The sequence below is a fragment of the Mustela lutreola genome, chromosome 12, assembly GCF_030435805.1.
Source record: "Mustela lutreola isolate mMusLut2 chromosome 12, mMusLut2.pri, whole genome shotgun sequence".
NCBI classification, from domain to species: Eukaryota; Metazoa; Chordata; class Mammalia; order Carnivora; family Mustelidae; genus Mustela; species Mustela lutreola.
In genome coordinates this window covers 655185-675092 of record NC_081301.1, presented here as the reverse complement: position 1 = coordinate 675092, position 19908 = coordinate 655185, and the positions used below count along the sequence as shown (strand labels likewise).

The window sequence follows — 19908 nt, the reverse complement described above, 5'->3', positions numbered from 1 at the left end:
GATGGGGAAGCCCCCCTGAGCCGTAGGTCTTGGGTCTGTCCAGAGACTGGACTGGAGGGACAGGAGCCAGGCCTGGGTTCAAGCTGTCTTGCGTTCCTCGGGGCTGAGGCCAGGGCGGGGAGGCAGATCAGGCGGGGGACCAGGCAGGAGGAGGATGCTACACGTGGCACCGGGGTGGGGCCCTGAGAGGGGCTTCAGGAGGAGGACCACGTTGGCAGGACCATGCGGGTGGGCCTGGCTCTGACAGGTTTCTGGGAGTGGGAGCCCAGGCAGCCAGCGCCAGGGCCTGCCCATCCATGAGTCAGGGCCCTACCTTAGCCCAGGGGTTTTCTGGTTCCTCATGAAACGGCCAGTCCGTAAACACGTGCCATGTGTCCCCAAGCGGGCGGCCCACCCGCTGTCCTACCTCCAAGCCTGCACCTCCGGAGCCAGGGGAGCAGGAAAAGAGCTGCCGGGGGAGGCCCCTCAGGGGACTGATCTCCCATTTGTCTGAGAAGCACGACATGCCGGCCTGGGGGGACACGGGGGAGACATGCTGCTTGGCGCTGGGTCATCTCACTGCTGAGGTGAGGCTGTGATGCCAGGGCAAGGACTGAGCGGGAAGGCCTGTGCTGGGCACACTGACGTGTCCAGGGCCAGGCAGAGACAGCGGAGGAGGAAGCCGAGCTGGCCTTGCAGGATGGACAGGTCCCGGTGCCAGCCCTCCCCTGACCCAGGGTGACTGTCCACAGGGCAAGACCTGCCTCTGGGTGTGGGTGGCCATGTCATTGGTCTGCCTGTGCAGGCTCTCAGGTGGGCCAGGTTTCCGGCCCCTGCCCCATGGCTGGCCTCCACCAGAGGACGGCCCCACCCAGGCCAGCCGCAGCAACCTGCTGAACCGGTCAGGGAGGCAGCGGACTGCCAGGGCAGGAGGACTGAGGAGCCGCGCCTCGGATTCTTGGCTTCCTTGCAGCTGAGCAGTGAGGGTCCCGAACCCATCCTGCCCAATCTCGACACACCCCTTTCTGCTATGCCCGCCGTCAAGGGGACCATGCTGGCCCAGGAGCCATAGCCGGGCAGATGCCGGCGGGGGGGAGGTGGCCTCTAACGGGAGTGATCAGGGCTAGCCACAGTGTGTGAGTGGGGCTCTCCATACCCATGCCTCGGCACCTCCGTGGACTTCATGGGGCTGACCGTGGCCCTGTAATGGGGGCGCGACAGACCCAGACCCAGCAGGAGAAAGGTGCTGGGACAGATCGGCGTGGACACACACACTGCGATTGTGCTTGGGGAGAACGGGACCCCCCAGGGCTCTGAGCTGCTGAGGGTCTCAGCAGGTTACCTGGAAGGGGTGATGCTTGATCAGGGAGTTAAAGCAGCATCCCCTAGGGCAAGGCCAGCAGGCTTGGGGACCATAAGCATTGGAGTGGCGTGGAGGCGGGACAGGCTGGCCAAGGTGGGGAGAGGGACCAGGGTGAGCTGGGAAGCCGGGCGTGGGGGGGTACCCACGGAGCCACATCCGGGCACCGGGCGGGGGGCGCTTATCTCCCCCGGGCTGGCGGTGCTGCTGGATCCAGTTGCGTTGTGGCTGAAAGGGGAGCCCACACCGCCTTCAGCCGCCGCCCGCCTCCCTGCTGACTCGTCTGTGCTCTGCCAGTAATGCGAGCCCCAGGGCGGGAGCTGCAGGGTGCTCTGGGGCCCCTCCCAGTCCCCCAGACGTCCTCCTGCTGGGCAGAGCTGGACCACAGAGCGGATGCAGGTAAGAGAGGCCTGGGGCTTAGGCAGGCTGGGGAGAGGGGCAGCCTGGAGCCCGGGGCTCCTATCCTCCAGAGCCAAGTCCTGGTGTCAGGCGAGCAAGACGGCCTCTGGAGCAGGCCAGGTGGGCTGCAGCTCCCTGACCTCCCCCAGGATGCTGCAGCCAGACAGGCCCCGGGCCTCTGAGGAGGGGACGACCGCGGGGTCCCGGCGGGGTGACTGCGTCATCTGCTGCTCTGCCTACGACCTCGCGGGCCACCTCCCGCACCGTCTCTACTGCGGCCACACCTTCTGCCAGGCGTGCGTGCGGCGGCTGGACACGCCAGCGGGCGAGCAGCGCTGGATCCCCTGCCCACAGTGCCGCCAGAGCACACCCACACCCCGGGGAGGGGTGGCCCTGCTGGACCTCGACCTGGCCGCCTTCCTGGCCGTGAGGGCTGAGCGGGAGCCATCTCGCAGGGAGCCCCCTGCAGCCCCCAAGGGCAGTGCCACCATCACTCAGCAGCCGGCCAGGCTCTGTCCCACCCTAGGCCCCCAGCCCCACTTCCCCCAGGCCCGGGGCTGCTGCGGTCTCTGCTGGGACGCCCCTGGCGGTCCCGAGGTCTGAGCGCTGGTGGCTGCCCCTCCTGGCAGGGGAGCTGCTGCCCACAGCCCATCCCAGGAACCTCTACCCGCGGCACAGCCAGCCTGGAGCAGCCTGGGGGCCGAGGATCGGGCAGGCTGCCCTCCACGGACTTCCCCAGGCTGCAGCCGCAGCTTGGAGGCTGTGCCCCCACTACTAGGAGACTCTGCAAAGAGGTGCAGGTGACCTCCTGCTGGTCTTGGCCAGGATTCCAGGGCCTCAAGCTGGGCTGTGTGTAGGGGGAGGTTGCTGCGGTCACCGGCAGGCCCAGCCTGGGCCTGGGCTCAACTCTGAAGATGCCTCCCTGGGGGTCCGGCTGCAGGCCAGAGGGTCGGGGTCTGGCCAAGTCTGTGCCTGGTCGTGCTGGAACCCGTCTCCCCGTCCCAGCGGTGTGAGCCAGACAGAGACAGACCACCTCCTTCACCCTCGGCCGGCCAAGCATCCCCGTGAGGATTACTCGCTCAGCAAAGCGCAGGGAGCGCCAGCAGCGCGTGGGCCGCTACTCCAGGAGGCTCTCCTGCAGGCGCAAAGTCCCTGCTATGACAGGTGTCCGAGGAGAGGGCCCTGGTGAGGCCAGCTCCAGGCCCAGAGAGGGTGGGGGCCTGCCCAGGGCTGCACAGCCACCCCCCACCACGCACCCTTTTCCTGGTCCTTGGCTCCCTGCTGACTCACAGTGGCCCCACATGGGCCCTTCCAAACCCTTCCGAGGGGTCAGAGCAGGGCCGGGGGCTACGGATACAGACACCCTCCCAAGTCAGGCTGCATTGTCCCTATCCGCACCCGGAAAGGAGCTGTCCCATGGTCCCTCAGAAGCCTCTGGGAGGGACTGCTGGGTCTGTCCTGGACAGTGGGTGCAGGACAGGGAGAGAGAAGAGAATGTGCTGAGAAGACACTCAGAGACCTCCTCCTCCTCTGGGGCAAAGTCTCCCGGGCACACGGCGATTGGTGGGCAGCAACTGGACCAGGGTGCTGTGGGCCAGCAGGCCCCCTGGGGTGACCAGGCCCAAGGGGGAGGGTAGATGCCTGCCCCAATAGGGGCAGCAGGAGAGGGGCTGAGCCTGAGAGGCCCCCGCAAGCCCCGGGGCAGTGGGGTCATTCTCCTGTGAACAGATGGGCTGAGTCTGTGGGTCCAGGCGGGGTGGGCGGTGGGCTGGGCAGCAGGGTGGCCTGGGGATGGGTCCTGCCCCCTAGCTTGCCAATAGAGGCAACTGCTCTCCAGCATAACTGCCCACCTCTGGGGCCGAGCCCGCCGGGAGCTCTGCTGGGCCCAGCCCTGCCCTGAACCCGGATCTGAACTGGGTGACTTCAGGGACTGGGGCCCTCCCCACCCACCTGGTGCAAAGGGCTTCCCGCCCACGGTTGGATGGGGTAGGGATGACCACAGGAAGGCCCGCAGGGCTTGGGAGGGGCTTCCCCAGGGGCCTCCCGGCCAACCAGCCAGAACACCAACATCCTATCCTTCCCCAGGCGGGCAGCGCACAGGGTCGTCACTTCCCATCTGTGTCTGCTCATGAGCCCGTACCCACCCCTGCAACAGCCCTGGGCTGGCGCAGAGCCCAGCCAGAGAGAGGCCCCACTCTAAGAGGGCTGGGCTGGGGGTCTGGACCACCTGCTCCAAGGTGATAGTGGAACCAAGACAAGGCAGGCACCTGGGGCTCCGACAGGTACCCCTTTGGGGCCTCGAGTCCTGGGTAAACATTAATGAGGCTTGGTACATAGCAGGTCATGTGTGTGCCCAGCAGATCTTTGACCAGCCGTTGCTCCCGCCCTGTGTCTCCTCCCCGCAGGTGCCCCCTCACTACCCTCACAGGTAGGAGCTTCTAGAACCAGGTGGGGGCCTGGGGACGCCAAGACAAGGGCTGGGTGACCTCCTAGCCCAGGGCTTAGGCCCCTCCCTGAGCCTCCTGAGCTGAGGACGAAAGAAGAGGGAGGGTGACAGAAGGTTGCCCAGGACCTGGTCCCTGGGGCCTGGAAAGGAGTTGGGGCAGAAGACTAGACAGGGGGTCCAGACCCAGAGGGTTGAAAAGAGGAGCCTTGGGGGGCTTGGGAACACCCAAGCCCCTTGCCCTGCCCCCATCCCTGGGGGTGCGGCCCTTATCAAGCCGAGACGTCACCATTTGGTATCAAATGCCAAAGTCTAAGCTGGGACCATCTGCAGTGTCCCTGATGACACTTGATAGCAAGATCGCTGGGTTCCCTGCTCCCAGGCACTTCCGGCACCCGGCACCCTGTGCCCTGGGCCACCCACCAAGTCTTCTTCCAGCCAGGACCAGCGAGGGAGCCGGGGAGCCGGGGCCCCCTCGACTCTGCCCCCGAAACTGGACTGGGCTCGCCTGACAACTGCTGGAGGTCACTGCAGCCACCCCCTGTAGCTGGAGGAAGTGGGAAATCTCCAAGGCCAGCAGGGGTGCGGAGGGAGGACAGGTCCCAGGTCAGAGGACCCCAGGAGGACCTGGTGGGACAAGGGGAGGACACATGTCTGACCTGCCTTTCCCCCCCACCAGATCCAGGCCTGGGCCTGGGTCTGTCCCTGCTAGAAATCCATGCCGAATTCCCTCACGGGTGGCCAGGTCCCCCCCCCCACTCTGGACACAGTTGGCCTGGTGGACCGGAGTCTAGGAAATGCAGGTACCAGGAGTCCCAGGACGTCAGGCCTCAGCCTGCCTCTCTGACACCCAAGAGCCCGTTCTGTGTGAGTGGGGAGGGGGCTCCGGGAGCTCATCTCCCACCGAGTCCACGGGGCTCCTGACAGTTCTGGTCAGGGCCAGACAAGCTGGAGGCCCGCTTTCCTCTCTGCTTCCTGCTCCTGCTTCTTGCCCCAAACCCTGACACCATAGTCCCCTCCACACCCTCTTGCCCACCCCCGGCCCCTGGGAGTATCCTTGGCCCTGCTTCCCCTTGGCTCCTGCAGGGACCTCCGGTTCTGCCCCAGTCTTGGAAGAGGGGGAGGTGGACCCCTGGGCTCTCCCTCAGCTGAAGGACACTGGCCAGTCCTGGAAAGGTAGGTGCTGGGGAGCTGGCCAAATGGGGCTCTCCCTCCCCAGGGTCTGAGCGTGGAGAGGGTCTTTAGGGAGAGAGAGCAGGACAGAGGTTTGCCTCGACGGGCTGTATAGAAACCTACTGTGCAGGCCATCACCCCAGGGATGCTTCTCCCTCAGCTTGGCTGTCTGTCACGTCTGGAGATGAGAGTCACTCCCGCCCAGCCGGCCCCTCCTTCTCCCTCCTAATGACCGTTAGGTTTCTGGGAGGTCCCGGGGCAGTCGGTTTGGCCATTGTGCAAAGGGACAGACCCTGCCTTGAGGGGCAAGGAGGCAGAACCAGGCTCTGCCCTGGAAGGAGACAGAGGAAGGGGAGAGGGAGGGGTGCCAGGGAGCGCAGGGCTGGGGAGGGGCCGGTTGAGGACAGTTTGTCCTCTGTCCTCAGAGCTCAGCGTGGCCGGAAGGGTGCTCCGCGTGGTCGTCGGCTTCCTCAAGGCTTGTGGGCTCCTGGGCAACCTTTATCTTTTCATCTGCTCCCTGGACATCCTCAGCTCAGCCTTCCAGCTGCTGAGCAGTGAGTGACTGGGGCTGGGGGTCTGGGGGTGGGGCGGGCAGCCAGTCGGGCACAGCCTCAGCGCACCTCTGTCTGGACACAGGCAAAATGGCCGGAGACATCTTTAAGGACAACGTGGTGCTGTCCAACCCCGTGGCAGGACTGGTCATTGGCGTGCTGGTCACAGTGCTGGTCCAGAGCTCGAGCACGTCCTCCTCCATCGTGGTCAGCATGGTGGCCTCCAAATGTGAGTGCCTCCCCCGCCCCCACCTCGGGCCGGTGGCGGGCGGGCAGAGTGCGGGAGGCTGACGCGGCCCCCCCACAGTGCTGACCGTCCAGGCATGCGTGCCCATTATCATGGGTGTCAACGTGGGCACGTCCATCACCAGCACCCTCGTCTCGATGGCACAGTCGGGGGACCGGGATGAGTTTCGGAGGTGAGTGGGGGGGGGACCAGGGGCTGCCGGCCAGGCCACGGCTGAGGCCACCGACCACTCTGCTCTGCGTGGCAGGGCCTTCGGAGGCTCGGCCGTCCACGGCATCTTCAACTGGCTCACGGTGCTGATCCTGCTGCCGCTGGAGAGCGCCACGGCCCTGCTGGAGAGGCTCAGCGGGCTGGCTCTGGGCGCAGGCGGCCTGCAGCCCGGGGGGCAGGCCCCCGACATCCTCAAGGTGCTAACAAAGCCTCTCACACACCTCATTGTGCAGGTGAGTGTGGCTGCGGCCTCGGGGTCCAGGCTGGGGGACGCGGTGCCCTGGCACCATCCTGGGTCCTCCCTGGGGGTGCACCGTGGGCTGGGCCAGGGGCGCCTGAGGCCCGAGAGAGCCCTGAAGGTCCAGCATGTGGTCACAGCTCCTCTGTCCCCCAGCTGGACACCGATATGATCACAAGCAGTGCCACAGGCAACGCCACCAATGGCAGCATCATCAAGCGATGGTGCGGTACCAGGGAGCTGACGGTGAGCACCTGGGACCCCAAACCCCTCCCTGCCGGTCATTTGGGGCCCCCGGCGCTGAGTCTGCCCTGCATCACCTCTCCAGATTTCAGGGAACAGCAGCGACTGTGGACCCACTGCCTCTGGCCCCTGTCCTGAGAGCAATAGCTCTGTGGTGGTGGAGCAGCTGCCCTGTGAGGCCCTCCACCCTGCCACTGCCCTGCGCGCCCTGCCCCCAGCCCTGTCCCTGCCCCAACACACCCCGCCCCCAGCCCCAGCTCCCCACCTCCAGCCCTGTCCCTGCCCCCAGCCTCAGGCCTCCAGCCCCCTCCCTGTCCCTGACTGCCCCTAAAGCTGGCCTAGGCTCAGGGACCCCCCGCCCTGACCCCAGGCCACCACCTGTTCGTGGGGACTGCGCTCACGGACCTGGCCGTGGGCTTCATCTTGCTGGCCGCCTCCCTGCTCCTGCTCTCTACCTGCCTCGTGCTCATCGTCAAGCTGCTTAACTCTGTGCTGCGCGGCCGCGTGGCCCAGGCTGTGAGGAAGGTCATCAACGCGGGTGCGGCCAGACTGGGGACATGGGGATGTGGGCGGGGTGGGGCGGGGAGGTCGGGCAGACAATGACACCCCCACCCCCCGCAGACATCCCCTTCCCGTTCGGCTGGCTCAGCGGCTACCTGGCCATCCTCGTGGGCACCGGCCTGACCTTCGTGCTCCAGAGCAGCAGCGTCTTCACGGCAGCCATAGTACCACTCATGGGTGAGCGCAGGGGACAGGCCCGGGGCCCAGGGCCCCAGGGGTGAGCGCAGGGGACAGGCCCGGGGCCCATGGCCCCAGGGGTGAGCGCAGGGGACAGGCCCGGGACTTCTGGCTCCCCCAGGAGTTGGCGTGATCAGCCTGGAGCGGGCGTACCCTCTCCTCCTGGGCTCCAACATCGGCACGACCACCACAGCCCTGCTGGCCGCCCTGGCCAGCCCCGCAGACATGCTGCTCAGTGCTCTCCAGGTACCACCGTCCCTCGCCTCTCCCCAGCCCCCCAACCCCTTCCACCCCAACCCCAGGCCTGGGGCTTCCCCTCGGGCTCAGTTCCCTCCTGTCCGGCCCTTCGGGCAGCTTGGCCCTGGCCCCGACTCTCCTGGGACCCGCCTCTGGCTGCCTGATCAGACCTGCTGCAGCCTCCTCGAACCCTAGGGACCCCGTGGACATCTCTTGGACCTCCAGCCCCGTTTCCTCCCCTGGGACCAGATCATTCCAAGGATCCTCTGGCCTTGGGCTGCTGTCTGCTCCTCCTTTCTGGCAGCCCCCATCCAAACTCGCTCGAGGAACCCTTGTCCTCCAGCTCCAGCCCTGGCTGCTGGCTCCGTTCCTTCAAGGCATCCTGGTCCTGGGGGGGCTCAAGGCCCTCGAGTCCACCAACTCTGGGATGAACTCCCCCCACCCCAACAGCCATGTAAACCCAACAGGTCCCTACTGGGACGGCCTGCCATCTTCCGGCCGAAGTTCCGCCTCACCTGTGCTGGGGGCCCCAAGCTGCCCTTGCCCACAGCCACAGTTCTGCCTCCAGGACGCCTCCCTCTGGTCCCCTAGCCCTGTGCCCCACGCCCAGTCCTCTTAGCCCTGCTAATTCCCTCTCTAAGTTGCTCTTTTGGTGGTCTGCGGCCCTGGCTCGAGTTTCTGTCCTCCACAGCCTCTAGCTAGGTGCCCAGAGAGGGGCAGATCCTGCTGGGCTTCTACCCACAAGTCCTCCCTACCATTCTCCTGCATTTTTGCTTCTGTTCTGTCCACTCAGACCCTTTTGATGCAGGGCCCTGGTCCACCCCCTCCAGGAAGCCCTCTGGACTGCACCTTCCACACTGACTCCTCAAGGCCGGCAGCCCCTGGCAGGAGCTCTGTTCCCTGCATGCGTGGCCCTGCACCTCCTCCCCATAGGAGCCCGGCCAGAGCCCAGGGCTGGGTGGCCAAGCCCACTCATGGATAAGCAGGAGCGGGGGCACTAGGCAGGAGATGCAGGCAAGCTAAGCCGGCCCAGGGGAGGAGCAGACGCCGTCACTAGTGATGTGCTTCCCCCACTAAGAGGCTAGACTCGGCTCCCAAACGCTAGGTGTGCTGTGGGGAGTGGGGCGGAACCAGAAGGCATACCCATGTCTGGCGGGGCTCTACCCTCTGAGGCGGCCCATCGAGGCCAACAAGCGGACCTCCAACAGGCTTCAGACTTAGCACCCTCTGGCTGGGGCGGGGGGGTGGGGAGGAGTAACAGGGGTCTTGGGTAGCCTCCAGAGGACCTGCGTGCCATGGGTCCCAGGCTCCTGAGCCCCGCCTGCGCTCTGGACCTCCAGGTGGCCCTCATCCACTTCTTCTTCAACCTGGCTGGCATCCTGCTGTGGTACGTGGTGCCCGTCCTGCGGCTGCCCATCCCGTTGGCCAAGCGCTTTGGGGACCTGACGGCCACCTACCGCTGGGTGGCCGTTGCCTACTTGCTCCTCAGCTTCCTGCTGCTGCCCCTGGCCGCCTTTGGGCTCTCCCTGGCAGGGAGCACGGTGCTGGCTGCCGTGGGGGGACCCCTGGTGGGGCTGGTGCTGCTCATCGTCCTGATCAATGTCCTGCAGCGGCACCGGCCCGCCTGGCTGCCCCGCCGCCTGCGCTCCTGGGCCTGGCTCCCACGCTGGCTCCGCTCCCTGGAGCCCTGGGACCACCTGGTCAGCCGCTGCTGCCCCTGCAGGGTGTGCAGTCCAACCCCCGCCACTGCCAAGGAGGCCCACTGCTACGAGAACCCCGAGGTCCTGGCCTCCCAGCAGTTGTGAAGGGAGGGTGCCCTGGGGGTTCGCGGTAGCAGGCGACTTCGACTTCGGAGTCACCTGGCTTGCCTTCCTTGCAAATAAACAAGGCTTTGACCAGGTGCGAGTGGTCTTCCCTCTCCTGCCTGCAGAGGGCCCCTGACCAGCCTCTGAACCGGAGGTGGACAAGTGCCTGCTGTTCCCCCCACACCCCCCGCCCCCGGGGAACACTTGGGGCCCGACGCAAGCCCCGGTGGTGTGGGCACACAGCTAAGCCTGGAGTCCCAGACTGTCATTCTGTTTTCTCTCCTGAGCCTCTGGGGACAGAAGGTGCCAAGCAGCAGCCAGTCCGGTGCGTGAAGATATCCCTCAGGAAGAATCTGTGGTCGGACGCGGCCGGGATCCTTCCGCCCAGCCGCAGGGGACGCACCTTCGGAGCCACGTGGTGCTGGTAGTCCCTCTGGGGGCCAGCCTCACGGGTCCCACAGCTGCCCCAGGGGTGAGGGGGATGAGTGAAGACCAGGCGGCCCCAGGCTCCCCCACCGTACTGCCCTCCCGCCATGGGCAGGGCACAGGGCGAGTCCGGGGAGATGCCGCTGGAGGGCTGCCACAGGCCCAGCAGAGCGGGTTCTCAGTGCCCCCCACCCGCAGCAGGATCCACCAGGAACTGGGTCCTGCGCAGCCCTGGAGCTGCCCCCACCCAGGTCCCAGGCCACCATGCCCTCCAAACCCTTCGGCCGTGAGGCAGGAGGAGGTCAGGTGAGGGACGGCGAGCCCGAGTGCTGTCTCCCCACCTGACGTGATGTCCCCCACGGCGACTCCTACCTATTCCCTGCCCCTCCCTGTACTGGTAAGGCTTATCTGCCGGCCGGTGAGGAAGCTCCCGGAAGTGGTCTGGGTGTACCCCCATCCCAGCACAGGCCTTCCCACAACACGCCTCCCCCAGAATAACACAAGGAGAGACGCTTCTCCAGTAGGATTAAGTCTATGGCCCAGAACCCCAGAACGCCCGCAGTGAGGAGCACACCCCCACAGACCAGAGGTGGAGGGGACCCTGAGCCCGGGTTCAGCTGGCCCCAGTTCTTAGTATGCTGCTGTGGGCAGTCACCTTCTCCTCGTCCAGAGAACGCTGCCCTGATGGAGGGGCACCTCCTCCCCAGCCCTCCAGGTTTGCCCACCCAGACCCAGTGTGGGGGGAGGAGGCCTAGGGAGCCCTAAGGCCAATGCTTGTCCACGGTCCTGTCTTCATTCCCCTCAGAACTCCCAGCCCTCAGTCCCCTCAGACCCCCTATGTCCCCCAGGCCCTCTCAGTCCACTCACTTTCCATGTCCCCTGTCCTCTCCCAGCAATTTTCCAGGGCTCCTAAGTGTGGGGTTCCCTGCCCGACTACCAAGGGAGTCAGCTACCTGTTTGGGGCTCATAGGAGCAAGACCCAGGGGCAGGCTCATATACTCCAGCTTGCAAGCCCCCCCCCCCCCGCCCCCGCCTCCGCCCCGCAAACCGACTTCTACGACCTCAGGACATTTCCCGGGGCGGAGTAGGGGGGACACATCAGCCTCCTAGTCCCACGGATGGAAGTTCCCTGAAGTGGGGCTGGGCCTGGCTAGTTCCTTGGGGAGACCGGTGGGGAGCTTTCCCTCCCTACAGCGGGGACACAGAGGGAGGGGAAGAAAGTACCCCATGCACCCCTCCTTCCGGGGCGGGTGAGGCCGGCCACAAAGGCTGACTGCCGGTCCTTTGAGGCCGAGAATGACTGTCTGCCGGCTGCCCCTGCCTGGCGGTAAGGCACCCTCCCGCTGGGACCATGGCCACCAGTAAACAGAGCCTGCATTTGTGGAAGCCACAACAGCTGCAGGCTGGGGCGGGAGGGCCAGGTGCCCAGCACTCCCACGGCTCCACCTTGGGCTTCTCTGCATGTCTGGCCCTTTCTGCCCTGCATCCCTCCTGGTCACAGACCCTCACTGGGCCCAGGTTACTGGGGCTGGCCCTCCTGCCCTATGCAGTTCCAGCTCCCACACTGTGGCAGGAGCACCCCGGCTCAGGGTGGGGGTCTGCAGGGCCTTCCCACACCAGCCCTGTGCATCCACAGCCACTGTGCTCCTTGGGCTCATGCCTCAGGGCCCCAGGGAGACTTCTTAGTTCTTGTTCTCATGGTCCAGGTCCCTGAGGCCATGGGAGGGTCAAGGTGGACAACCTGGTGTCTCAGAGCTCTTGGGCTCACACCTGGGCAGAAAGTGGGGACCTGCGGCCACACAGCCTGGGGTAGTGGGTGAACAGAGAAGCCTTCCACGAACACCTCATTGACGCACTGGGGAAACATGGAGCTTCTCCTGCTCACCCCACTGATCTGTGATTTACGACCGCCGCAGAGCGGAGCCCTGCCCTGCCGGGGGCTGCTTGGCCCTCTCAGCCACTTTGCGGGTGCGGGGAGGAAACCATCCTAGGATGCTTGTGCACCTGCCGGCCGGGGAAGACCCCACCTTCCCGCACAGGTGTGGGCGGGAGGGGGCCGGCCCCCTAAGGCCCTGCTGGCCGGCGGGCACCGGCCGGTGCTGACTCACCGCGGGGGCCAGCACTGCAGTCCCGGAGCCGCGCGGCAGACCCCTCTCCCGGGGACGCACGCCCGGTGCACCGACTCCGTCCCGACCCTGCGCTGGGCCGGTAACGCGCCTTCAGACCGCGCTGCGCGCTCCCGTCGCAGCACGGAGGGGAGGGCAGGACCCGAAGAGGGCACCCAGGCACTGCCCCCACCACCCCCGGGGCAAGAAGCTGAGAAAACTGGACTCCGCTGAGATCGCAGTGGCCGCAGCAAGGGACGTCGCTCCCGGCAGGCGCAAAGGCGTGTCAGAAACGCACGGGGCAGGCTCGGAAGCGGCGGACTGGACGTGCGGCCGCAGGCCGCGGAGCCGCGTCCCCTCCCAGGCCGCGCTCGCATCAGCGAAAAGGGCATTTGTCGGCGCAGGGCGGCCGCGGGGCAGGCACAGGGGCCGGAGGCCGGGGGGCGCGTCCCCACGCGGCTCGGGGCGCTCCCGGGGCCGGGGCACCAGGCGACCGGCGCGCGGCCAGCGCCGTCGCCACAACAAGTGCGCGGCTGCCGGGAGGCCCCCGCCCCTCCCCGCCCTCCCGGGGCCCCGGGGGCAGCGGCCCCACGTGCTCCCTCACCTGACCGCCCCCGCGGCTGGCGGGCGTGCGGACCGAGGGGGCAGCAGGGCACCCCCACCCCCCCGCCCGCCCCCTCCTCCGCGCCGAGCCCCCGCGGAGTGGGCCAGACCCCTCGTTCCGTGCCCTCGGGACCCGAGCAGCCACCCCAGGGAAGGCGCTCGGCGGGCCGGGGCTGCCGTCTCCAGCTTGCGTGCGCGCCCCGGCCCGCCTGCATTTGTCAGGGCGCAGACCCCGAGCCGCGCACCCCCCGCCCCTAGGCCCGCCCCCCCCACCTCCCCGGGAGGCCCACCCCGCCCCGCCCGCGCGCGTCTCCGCGGCACTGCGGCGGTTACCAGGACGCCGGCCCTCGGTCGGCGTGCTCTCCGGAGCCAGCCAATGAAAGCGCAAATCAATCATTTGAAACAGCCAATGGACAGAGCGCTGCAGCGCGAGGAAGAGGGTTTTGATAGGGAGAGCGGAGGCCGAAGCGGACCAATAAGAAGCGAACGGCGTTGGGAAGGTGGGCGTTAGGCGGCAGGATTGACGGGAAACTCAACCCATCAGACCAGGACGCTTGCCAGCCTCGTCCCGGCAGCCCAATAGAAGGCCGGCGGGGGCGGGCGCTGCGCATATATAAGCGTTGGCGGAGCGTCGGTTGTAGCACTCTGCGCGCCCGTTCCTCGGCTCTCTCGTCCGTCCTTCCGCCAGCGCCGCCGCCGCCGCCGCCGCCGCCATCATGAGGGAGATCGTGCACCTGCAGGCCGGCCAGTGCGGCAACCAGATCGGCGCCAAGGTGGGCAGCGGGGCGCCGGGGGCCTGGCGCGACTGTCCCGGGCGGGTGGGCGGGCGGCAGGAAAGATGGCGGCAGCGGGCGGGCGGGCGGGCGGCCACCCGCATTGCGGCCCGGCGCGGGGTCGGGGCGGGAGCGGCGGCGCGGGCCCCCGGGACGGACCTGCCCTGGCCGCGGCGGCGGCGGCGGCGTGGGGGGAGGGGAGGGCCGCGCCCATCCGGGGCGGGGCCGGCTGGGGCCCCGCCGGCGTGACTCAGCCCCGGCCCGGCCCGCCCGCGTCCCTCGCAGTTCTGGGAGGTGATCAGCGACGAGCACGGCATCGATCCCACCGGCACTTACCATGGCGACAGCGACCTGCAGCTGGAGCGGATCAACGTGTACTACAACGAGGCCACCGGTGAGCCACCACGCCCCTTCCCCGCGCCTTCCTGCCAGCCGCGGCCCCGGCCCCGCTGACGTCCGCTCCCCCCTTCCCCCCCCGCCCCAGGCGGCAAGTACGTGCCCCGCGCTGTGCTCGTGGACCTGGAGCCAGGCACCATGGACTCCGTGCGCTCGGGACCCTTCGGGCAAATCTTCAGGCCAGACAACTTCGTTTTCGGTGAGCCTCTGGGTAGGGACTGGGCGCTGCCCGACAGCCGCGCGACCCAGAGGTCCAGGGGTGCCCAAGGTCAGCGCCGTCAGCAGCGCAGAGCTGTGGTGCTGATCCACTCTGCCCTCCCCAGGCAGAAGCTCACGCCCCTGGACACCACCGCTCCCTGGAGCGGCTCAGTCTCCTAAAGCCGCTTTGGGAGGGAGGCCCAGCTGTCCCCCAGCGGGGCCCAGCCGGCGCGCGTCGGCTGCTGCAGACACGGAGGCGGCGGCAGAGGGAAGCTGTGCTTGCCGCTCCTCTGTCCTTGAGAATTGGCAGGGCTGCTTTTGGGGGGGCCGTCTTGCTTGACCCCTAGCTTAAGTTTCAGAGGGGCGGGTTACCGCTTCATCCGCGTGGGGGGCCCCTCGGTCTGCCCACAGCCTGAGCTCTGTGTCTCCCCTCGAGCTACGTTACTTGGGCTTTTGGCACGGGTGGCCAGTGGTGGCCGCGTGCCCAGCAGAGAGTGACTGGCTGCCCTCTTCCAGGTCAGAGCGGTGCTGGGAACAACTGGGCCAAGGGGCACTACACGGAAGGCGCGGAGCTGGTCGACTCGGTGTTGGATGTTGTGAGGAAGGAAGCTGAGAGCTGTGACTGCCTGCAGGGCTTCCAGCTGACCCACTCCCTGGGTGGGGGGACTGGGTCTGGGATGGGTACCCTCCTCATCAGCAAGATCCGGGAGGAGTACCCGGACAGGATCATGAACACGTTCAGTGTGGTGCCCTCGCCCAAGGTGTCGGACACGGTGGTGGAGCCTTACAATGCCACCCTCTCGGTCCACCAACTTGTAGAAAACACAGATGAAACCTACTGCATTGATAACGAGGCCCTGTATGACATCTGCTTCCGCACCCTCAAACTGACCACACCCACCTACGGGGACCTCAACCACCTGGTGTCGGCCACCATGAGCGGGGTCACCACCTGCCTGCGCTTCCCCGGCCAGCTGAATGCTGACCTGCGCAAGCTGGCCGTGAACATGGTGCCCTTCCCCCGCTTGCACTTCTTCATGCCGGGCTTCGCGCCGCTCACCAGCCGCGGCAGCCAGCAGTACCGGGCCCTGACGGTGCCTGAGCTCACCCAGCAGATGTTCGACGCCAAGAACATGATGGCCGCCTGCGACCCCCGCCACGGCCGCTACCTGACCGTGGCCGCAGTATTCAGGGGCCGCATGTCCATGAAGGAGGTGGACGAGCAGATGCTGAACGTCCAAAACAAGAACAGCAGCTACTTCGTGGAGTGGATCCCCAACAACGTGAAGACCGCCGTGTGCGACATCCCGCCCCGGGGGCTCAAGATGTCTGCCACCTTCATCGGCAACAGCACGGCCATCCAGGAGCTGTTCAAGCGCATCTCGGAGCAGTTCACGGCCATGTTCCGGCGCAAGGCCTTCCTGCACTGGTACACGGGCGAGGGCATGGACGAGATGGAGTTCACCGAGGCCGAGAGCAACATGAACGACCTGGTGTCTGAGTACCAGCAGTACCAGGACGCCACGGCCGAGGAGGAGGGCGAGTTCGAGGAGGAGGCGGAGGAGGAGGTGGCCTAGAGCTGTTACCTGGTGAAGCGCGTGGAAGCGGTGTGAACGCTTTATTCACTCACAACCTGTTCTCTGTGTGCACTTGCTCTCCTTCCTGTCTTGACGTCACATTGCTGTCCAGACGCCGCCATTAAAGCATTTTCATAGTGTCTGGTGTCGCCTCTCCAGTTCCTTCCAATAGGCCTTGCGGGTGCTATTGCCGAACGTCAGCGCGTAGTTGTCCTGCATGGCTGCGGGGGCGAGGCTGCCGCTGAGCCCCAGGCCTTGCCTTGCACCCAGGCTCCAGCTGCCATGGGCACTTGCCTCCTGCCCACCCGGCCTGTGCACACTGAACCTCTGGAGGGCCAGCGTGGTCTGGACACAGCTGGCCTCTGTGTGCCTGTGGCTTTTGGGTTCAGGGAGAGGTGAGCCCCTCCTACACCGGGGAATGAGAGGATGGGTGGGAACCCTGGGGCCATATAGCTAGCTGGCCCTGTGCCAGTGGTACAGCAAGGGCAGCGGGGAGCCCTGGTCTTCCAGCTCGTCCCTAGAGCGGCCTGGTCACTGCAACCTTGCTGAGGAGGTAGGGGAGGAGCCCACTGCGCACTCACATGGTATGAAGCCCATGTAGAAAGGCATCAGGCCCTGGCTGCTGTAGATGGTGTTGCCAGGCCAGTGTGTTTTGGGCAGCCGCTCCCCCAGGGCACAGATGGGGTTTCTGAATAGGAACTGCAGAAACAGGCAGCTGCTGACACGTACGGCCTTATCTGGCTCATAACCAGTAAACAAGCTCACAGGCGCAGGAGGTGGGGGGCTGTGGGGCTGGGTTCTTACTGCTCAGGGGCCCCTTGTGTCTCAAGCGTAGACCCACGTGCGGAGGAGGCAGATGCAGAGGAGAAGCAGCCTCCTCCCCGGGGCCCCTAAGGGGGGCTGCCCTTCACAGCCCCCTCCAGGGAAGACAGGTGAGCCTTGGCCCTGCTCCTGCCTACCCTGAGGACTGGGTGGCACCGTGTGGGCCAGGCTGGGCACTGGGGAACGGGCTGGGGGTGGCGGCCTCCTACCTGGTTCTTGCTGAACTCATCCATGGCCTGTGCGACACCGTCACGGTAGTTCACCCCCATCACCCAGGCAAACCGGGGGACAAAGCCAGCATAACCTAGGGGAGGGGGTGGTCAGGGTGCTGCCCGGTCTCCCGCCTGCCTTCCCTGGGGCACACCCACCTGCTCCCACGTGTGCCAGGGACGCCTGTCGGGGCTCCTTCCCTTCCCTAAACGTCATCAGTGGCCGGTTGGGGCCAGGCGGCCACGCGTGGCCAGGGGCTTCCGGCCCTGTTAAGGAACTGTTCTCAGGGCTGGGGTAGACCCCCAGGCAGTTCTCACTCGCCCTCACTCTCCTGGTGCCTGGGCCTCTGGAGTCGGAGTGCTTGGGAAGCGGGGAGCAGTGAGCCTTCTCATACCCAGTTCCCGGGCACGGACCTGAGATGGCTTTGCGTTGGATCAGGTTGGGGTGGTCGAGCTGCGGCAGCCTGTGGAACCTGCCCACGTCTAGGGTCTCCTGCTGCTGAGCAGGGGGTGGGGATTCATCCCTCCTGCAGTGGTACAGCTGGGGCCAGAGGGGAGCCAGTCACTGCCTCAGCCCCCAGCTGGGACTGGCTGAATGAGGCTCGGTCCCGCGCTGTTCCCAGTTACCTGGTCCCGTCCAGGGGCCCCGAGGACGGGGGTGGTGGTCTTCCAGGCCTCCTCTCCATATGCCAGCCGCAGGCCTGGGTGTCCGAGGTCTCTGGAGCCCCCCTTCCTGCCCGGCGGGCATGGGGGGTAGGGGGCATAGGGCATGAAGCCCGCAGGCAGCAGGACCTGCCTGGATATGCTTTCTATGCCCTGCGGCCCCTTCTGGGCGTTCCCCTCCTGGGGTGGGAACTGGCCCAGAATCTCAAAGTTCTTGTAGGGCTTCAGACCTGTGCGGACAGGGTGGGTGTGAGTGACAAGAGGCAGGAGGCCGAGCCTGGGGCCAGCAGGACTGGTGGGCGGGCAGCTCACCAGTGTAGTGGGGGACATAGGGCTCAGTCAGGTCCCGGCAGGGTATCCAAGGTGGCTTGGGCTTGCTGAAGTCCTCGATGAACTTGGGCTTGGATATGGGGGACAGCACGGAGCAGGGGCTCTTCTGCACGCTGGGGTCTGTGAGCAGCTGTGCTGTGGTGCGCCCATAGGTGTTCCCCACCTGATAGCGCAGCTGCGGATAGAACCCCGCGTAGCTGCAGAGGGAAGAGGAGGGGGAGGCAGGCCCCCGTGCGCAGGGTGTGGAGCCGGCCCCCAGCCAAGCGCAGAGCCGCCTGACCAGGTAAACCGCACAATGGCAGTCCCAGGAGCACCGGCCTTCTGAGGCTCCTGAGGCACGGACAGGTGGCATAGACCAAGCACCAAGAGCAGGCGGGGCCCGCAGGTGAGATGCACTGTGCTCCTCGCCATCAGGTCGCTATCTACCCTCTGCCTGGCCCTCCTCAGGCCAGGAGCTTAAGAAGGAGGGAACAGGGAACTCCGCCCCCTCAACGCATTCCCAGGGAAGTGACAGGGTCCAGGCCTGGACCGAGGCACAGCCCAGTCTACACAAGGTGGTCCCACTGGGGAAGTGTTGCAGGGATTTGGCAGGGACTTTTGCCCAGGACTTGAGAGGCAGGCAGGAGGGCTGCTGGGAGGAGGTGACCGTTGAGATGAGTATCATTTAAAGATACAAGAGGAAGTAACGTGGGGATCGTTGTGCAGGACCCAAAGCGGATGAGCCCTTGGGGCCGGTATGATCACCCCAGTAGAGCGAATGGTTTTGAAAAAACTGCCAGAGTGAACGCAGAATTGCTAGTCTGAGAGCTGAGCAGGGCTAGGGCCCAGAGGGTGAGAGCCCGTCCTTTGTCGCCTGGCCCAGCGTTTCCCCTAGAACCACTGAGAAAAGTAGGGCCTGACTCCTTGCAGCCGCCCTTCCTTCCCAGGGAGCCGCTTGCATGGAGCAGCACACATGATACGCCGTGGGGGGCTCCCTTTTTGTTTCCACGTTAGGGCCCCTAGTGGGGTGGCCTGGCGTCCCGCCACTCAGCTTGCTCCGGAGGTCTGTGTCTCTAAGACACGCAGCACTCCAGGCGTATCCAGGGTGGATGCAGCCGCCTCTGCCAGCTGTTGGGCCGTCCCTGGTGTCCCACTCTTCACAGGCATGTGGGACATCTGGTGGGGCTCTCAGGACAGGGCCAGCAGGGAGGGGAGGCGGGGGCCTCTCCCGGGCCCTCGGGCCTCATCCCCTCTCCCCAGACACTGGCTCTGGTGCTTTCCTCCCAGGTGGCCTTGAGCCTTGTGGCCCCAGCCCCACTCCCCTGCCCTCCACAGACCCCCGCCTCCTCCAGCACTCACCCAGGGATGTAGTGCGGTTCTGGCGTGAAGAGGTTGTGTTTCGGAGTAGCTGTCATCTTGCCTCAACAGCGCCTTTGGCTCCTGCCCCTTTCCTCGACTGACCCCCTTTCCTCAGAGAAGGGAAACCTGTTGCCTGGAAACCATTGTGAAGGGACCTGCCATTGTTGGGTCCTACCTGTCCAGGACTGTTCCTTAACCCTGGGAGTGCTCCCGTGTTACTGGTGGAACTCCGAGGCCCAGACAGGCCACAGGCTGGGAGGGTCAGCCTCAGGACCCGGGGAGCTCAGAGAACTGGGGACAGCCCTGCCGGGAAGGGACTGGGCCTGGACTCTTGCTACCCGCTCCCAAGCGCGCTCCTCAGATCAGACGCCCTGGAAAGCTTCTTGGGCATGGTGGGAGACCTCAGGGCAGGTGTCTGTGCCTCAGGGCTCTTGGAACTCTGTTCTGGAGTCTTTCCCCTGGAAGTGGGTCCTTTTTTCCACCCTAAATGATAACTGATTTTATTTTTTTGTATAGGGATGTGTTCTTAACTATAAAAACAACTGAAAGTATCAAAGGAAAAGGCAAGTATATTCTAGTATGTGTCAGAAAACACAAAAAACTGCGAAAAAGCGGACTACAAGTGCGGTGCGGAAAAAAAGATTTCAACAGGTTTAGGCCGAGATCTGCTATCAGTGTAAAAACCTCACAAAAACAAGAGAAATCAGCACTGGGGTAGGAACACGGAATGTGGACAACTTAATGAAAGAACCCACAGTCAGGAAACAGACCAAGGTCGAACCTCACACCAGCGCTGATAGCAGGGGCGCGTGATGCTCCCTCCAGCATGGCCACGGGCGCCACGG

General features: G+C 65.8%; 4 protein-coding genes across 11 annotated transcripts; 3 read left to right on the top strand and 1 right to left on the bottom strand.

The window, feature by feature from the left end:
• Positions 1–7: 7 nt before the first annotated feature.
• RNF224 (ring finger protein 224) lies at positions 8–3926 on the top strand. Its single transcript, XM_059141659.1, has 2 exons — positions 8–1738; positions 1888–3926. Exon 2 carries the CDS (start codon positions 1889–1891, stop codon positions 2339–2341), a length of 453 nt encoding a protein of 150 aa, XP_058997642.1. The 5' UTR covers positions 8–1738; position 1888; the 3' UTR covers positions 2342–3926.
• A 221-nt stretch (positions 3927–4147) lies between these two features.
• SLC34A3 (solute carrier family 34 member 3) lies at positions 4148–9718 on the top strand. 6 transcript variants are annotated; one of them, XM_059141647.1, is made up of 13 exons: positions 4148–4166; positions 4861–4984; positions 5268–5357; positions 5780–5908; positions 5991–6134; positions 6213–6324; positions 6400–6595; positions 6757–6846; positions 6929–7016; positions 7214–7381; positions 7465–7581; positions 7703–7827; positions 9159–9718. In XM_059141647.1, the coding sequence occupies exons 2-13, from the start codon at positions 4900–4902 to the stop codon at positions 9621–9623; spliced, it is 1809 nt and encodes a 602-aa protein (XP_058997630.1). In that variant the 5' UTR covers positions 4148–4166; positions 4861–4899; the 3' UTR covers positions 9624–9718. The 6 variants fall into 6 exon arrangements, with proteins under 6 accessions (XP_058997630.1, XP_058997633.1, XP_058997631.1 ...); XM_059141650.1 differs by lacking the exons at positions 4148–4166; positions 9159–9718 and adding exons at positions 4225–4705; positions 8014–9149; XM_059141648.1 differs by lacking the exon at positions 4148–4166 and adding an exon at positions 4485–4705 and having other exon boundaries at positions 4861–5048.
• Positions 9719–13362: 3644 nt separating this feature from the next.
• On the top strand, positions 13363–15841 carry TUBB4B (tubulin beta 4B class IVb). Its single transcript, XM_059141652.1, has 4 exons — positions 13363–13530; positions 13816–13924; positions 14015–14125; positions 14641–15841. Exons 1-4 carry the CDS (start codon positions 13474–13476, stop codon positions 15699–15701), a joined length of 1338 nt encoding a protein of 445 aa, XP_058997635.1. The 5' UTR covers positions 13363–13473; the 3' UTR covers positions 15702–15841.
• CIMIP2A (ciliary microtubule inner protein 2A) lies at positions 14640–19192 on the bottom strand. 3 transcript variants are annotated; one of them, XM_059141655.1, is made up of 7 exons: positions 19064–19192; positions 17708–17922; positions 17360–17625; positions 17147–17273; positions 16733–16827; positions 16283–16400; positions 14640–15922 (listed from the first exon to the last, which is right to left on the bottom strand). In XM_059141655.1, the coding sequence occupies exons 1-7, from the start codon at positions 19117–19119 to the stop codon at positions 15834–15836; spliced, it is 966 nt and encodes a 321-aa protein (XP_058997638.1). In that variant the 5' UTR covers positions 19120–19192; the 3' UTR covers positions 14640–15833. The 3 variants fall into 3 exon arrangements, with proteins under 3 accessions (XP_058997638.1, XP_058997637.1, XP_058997639.1); XM_059141654.1 differs by lacking the exon at positions 19064–19192 and having other exon boundaries at positions 17708–18616; XM_059141656.1 differs by lacking the exons at positions 16283–16400; positions 19064–19192 and having other exon boundaries at positions 17708–18616.
• Between the last annotated feature and the right edge of the window lie 716 nt (positions 19193–19908).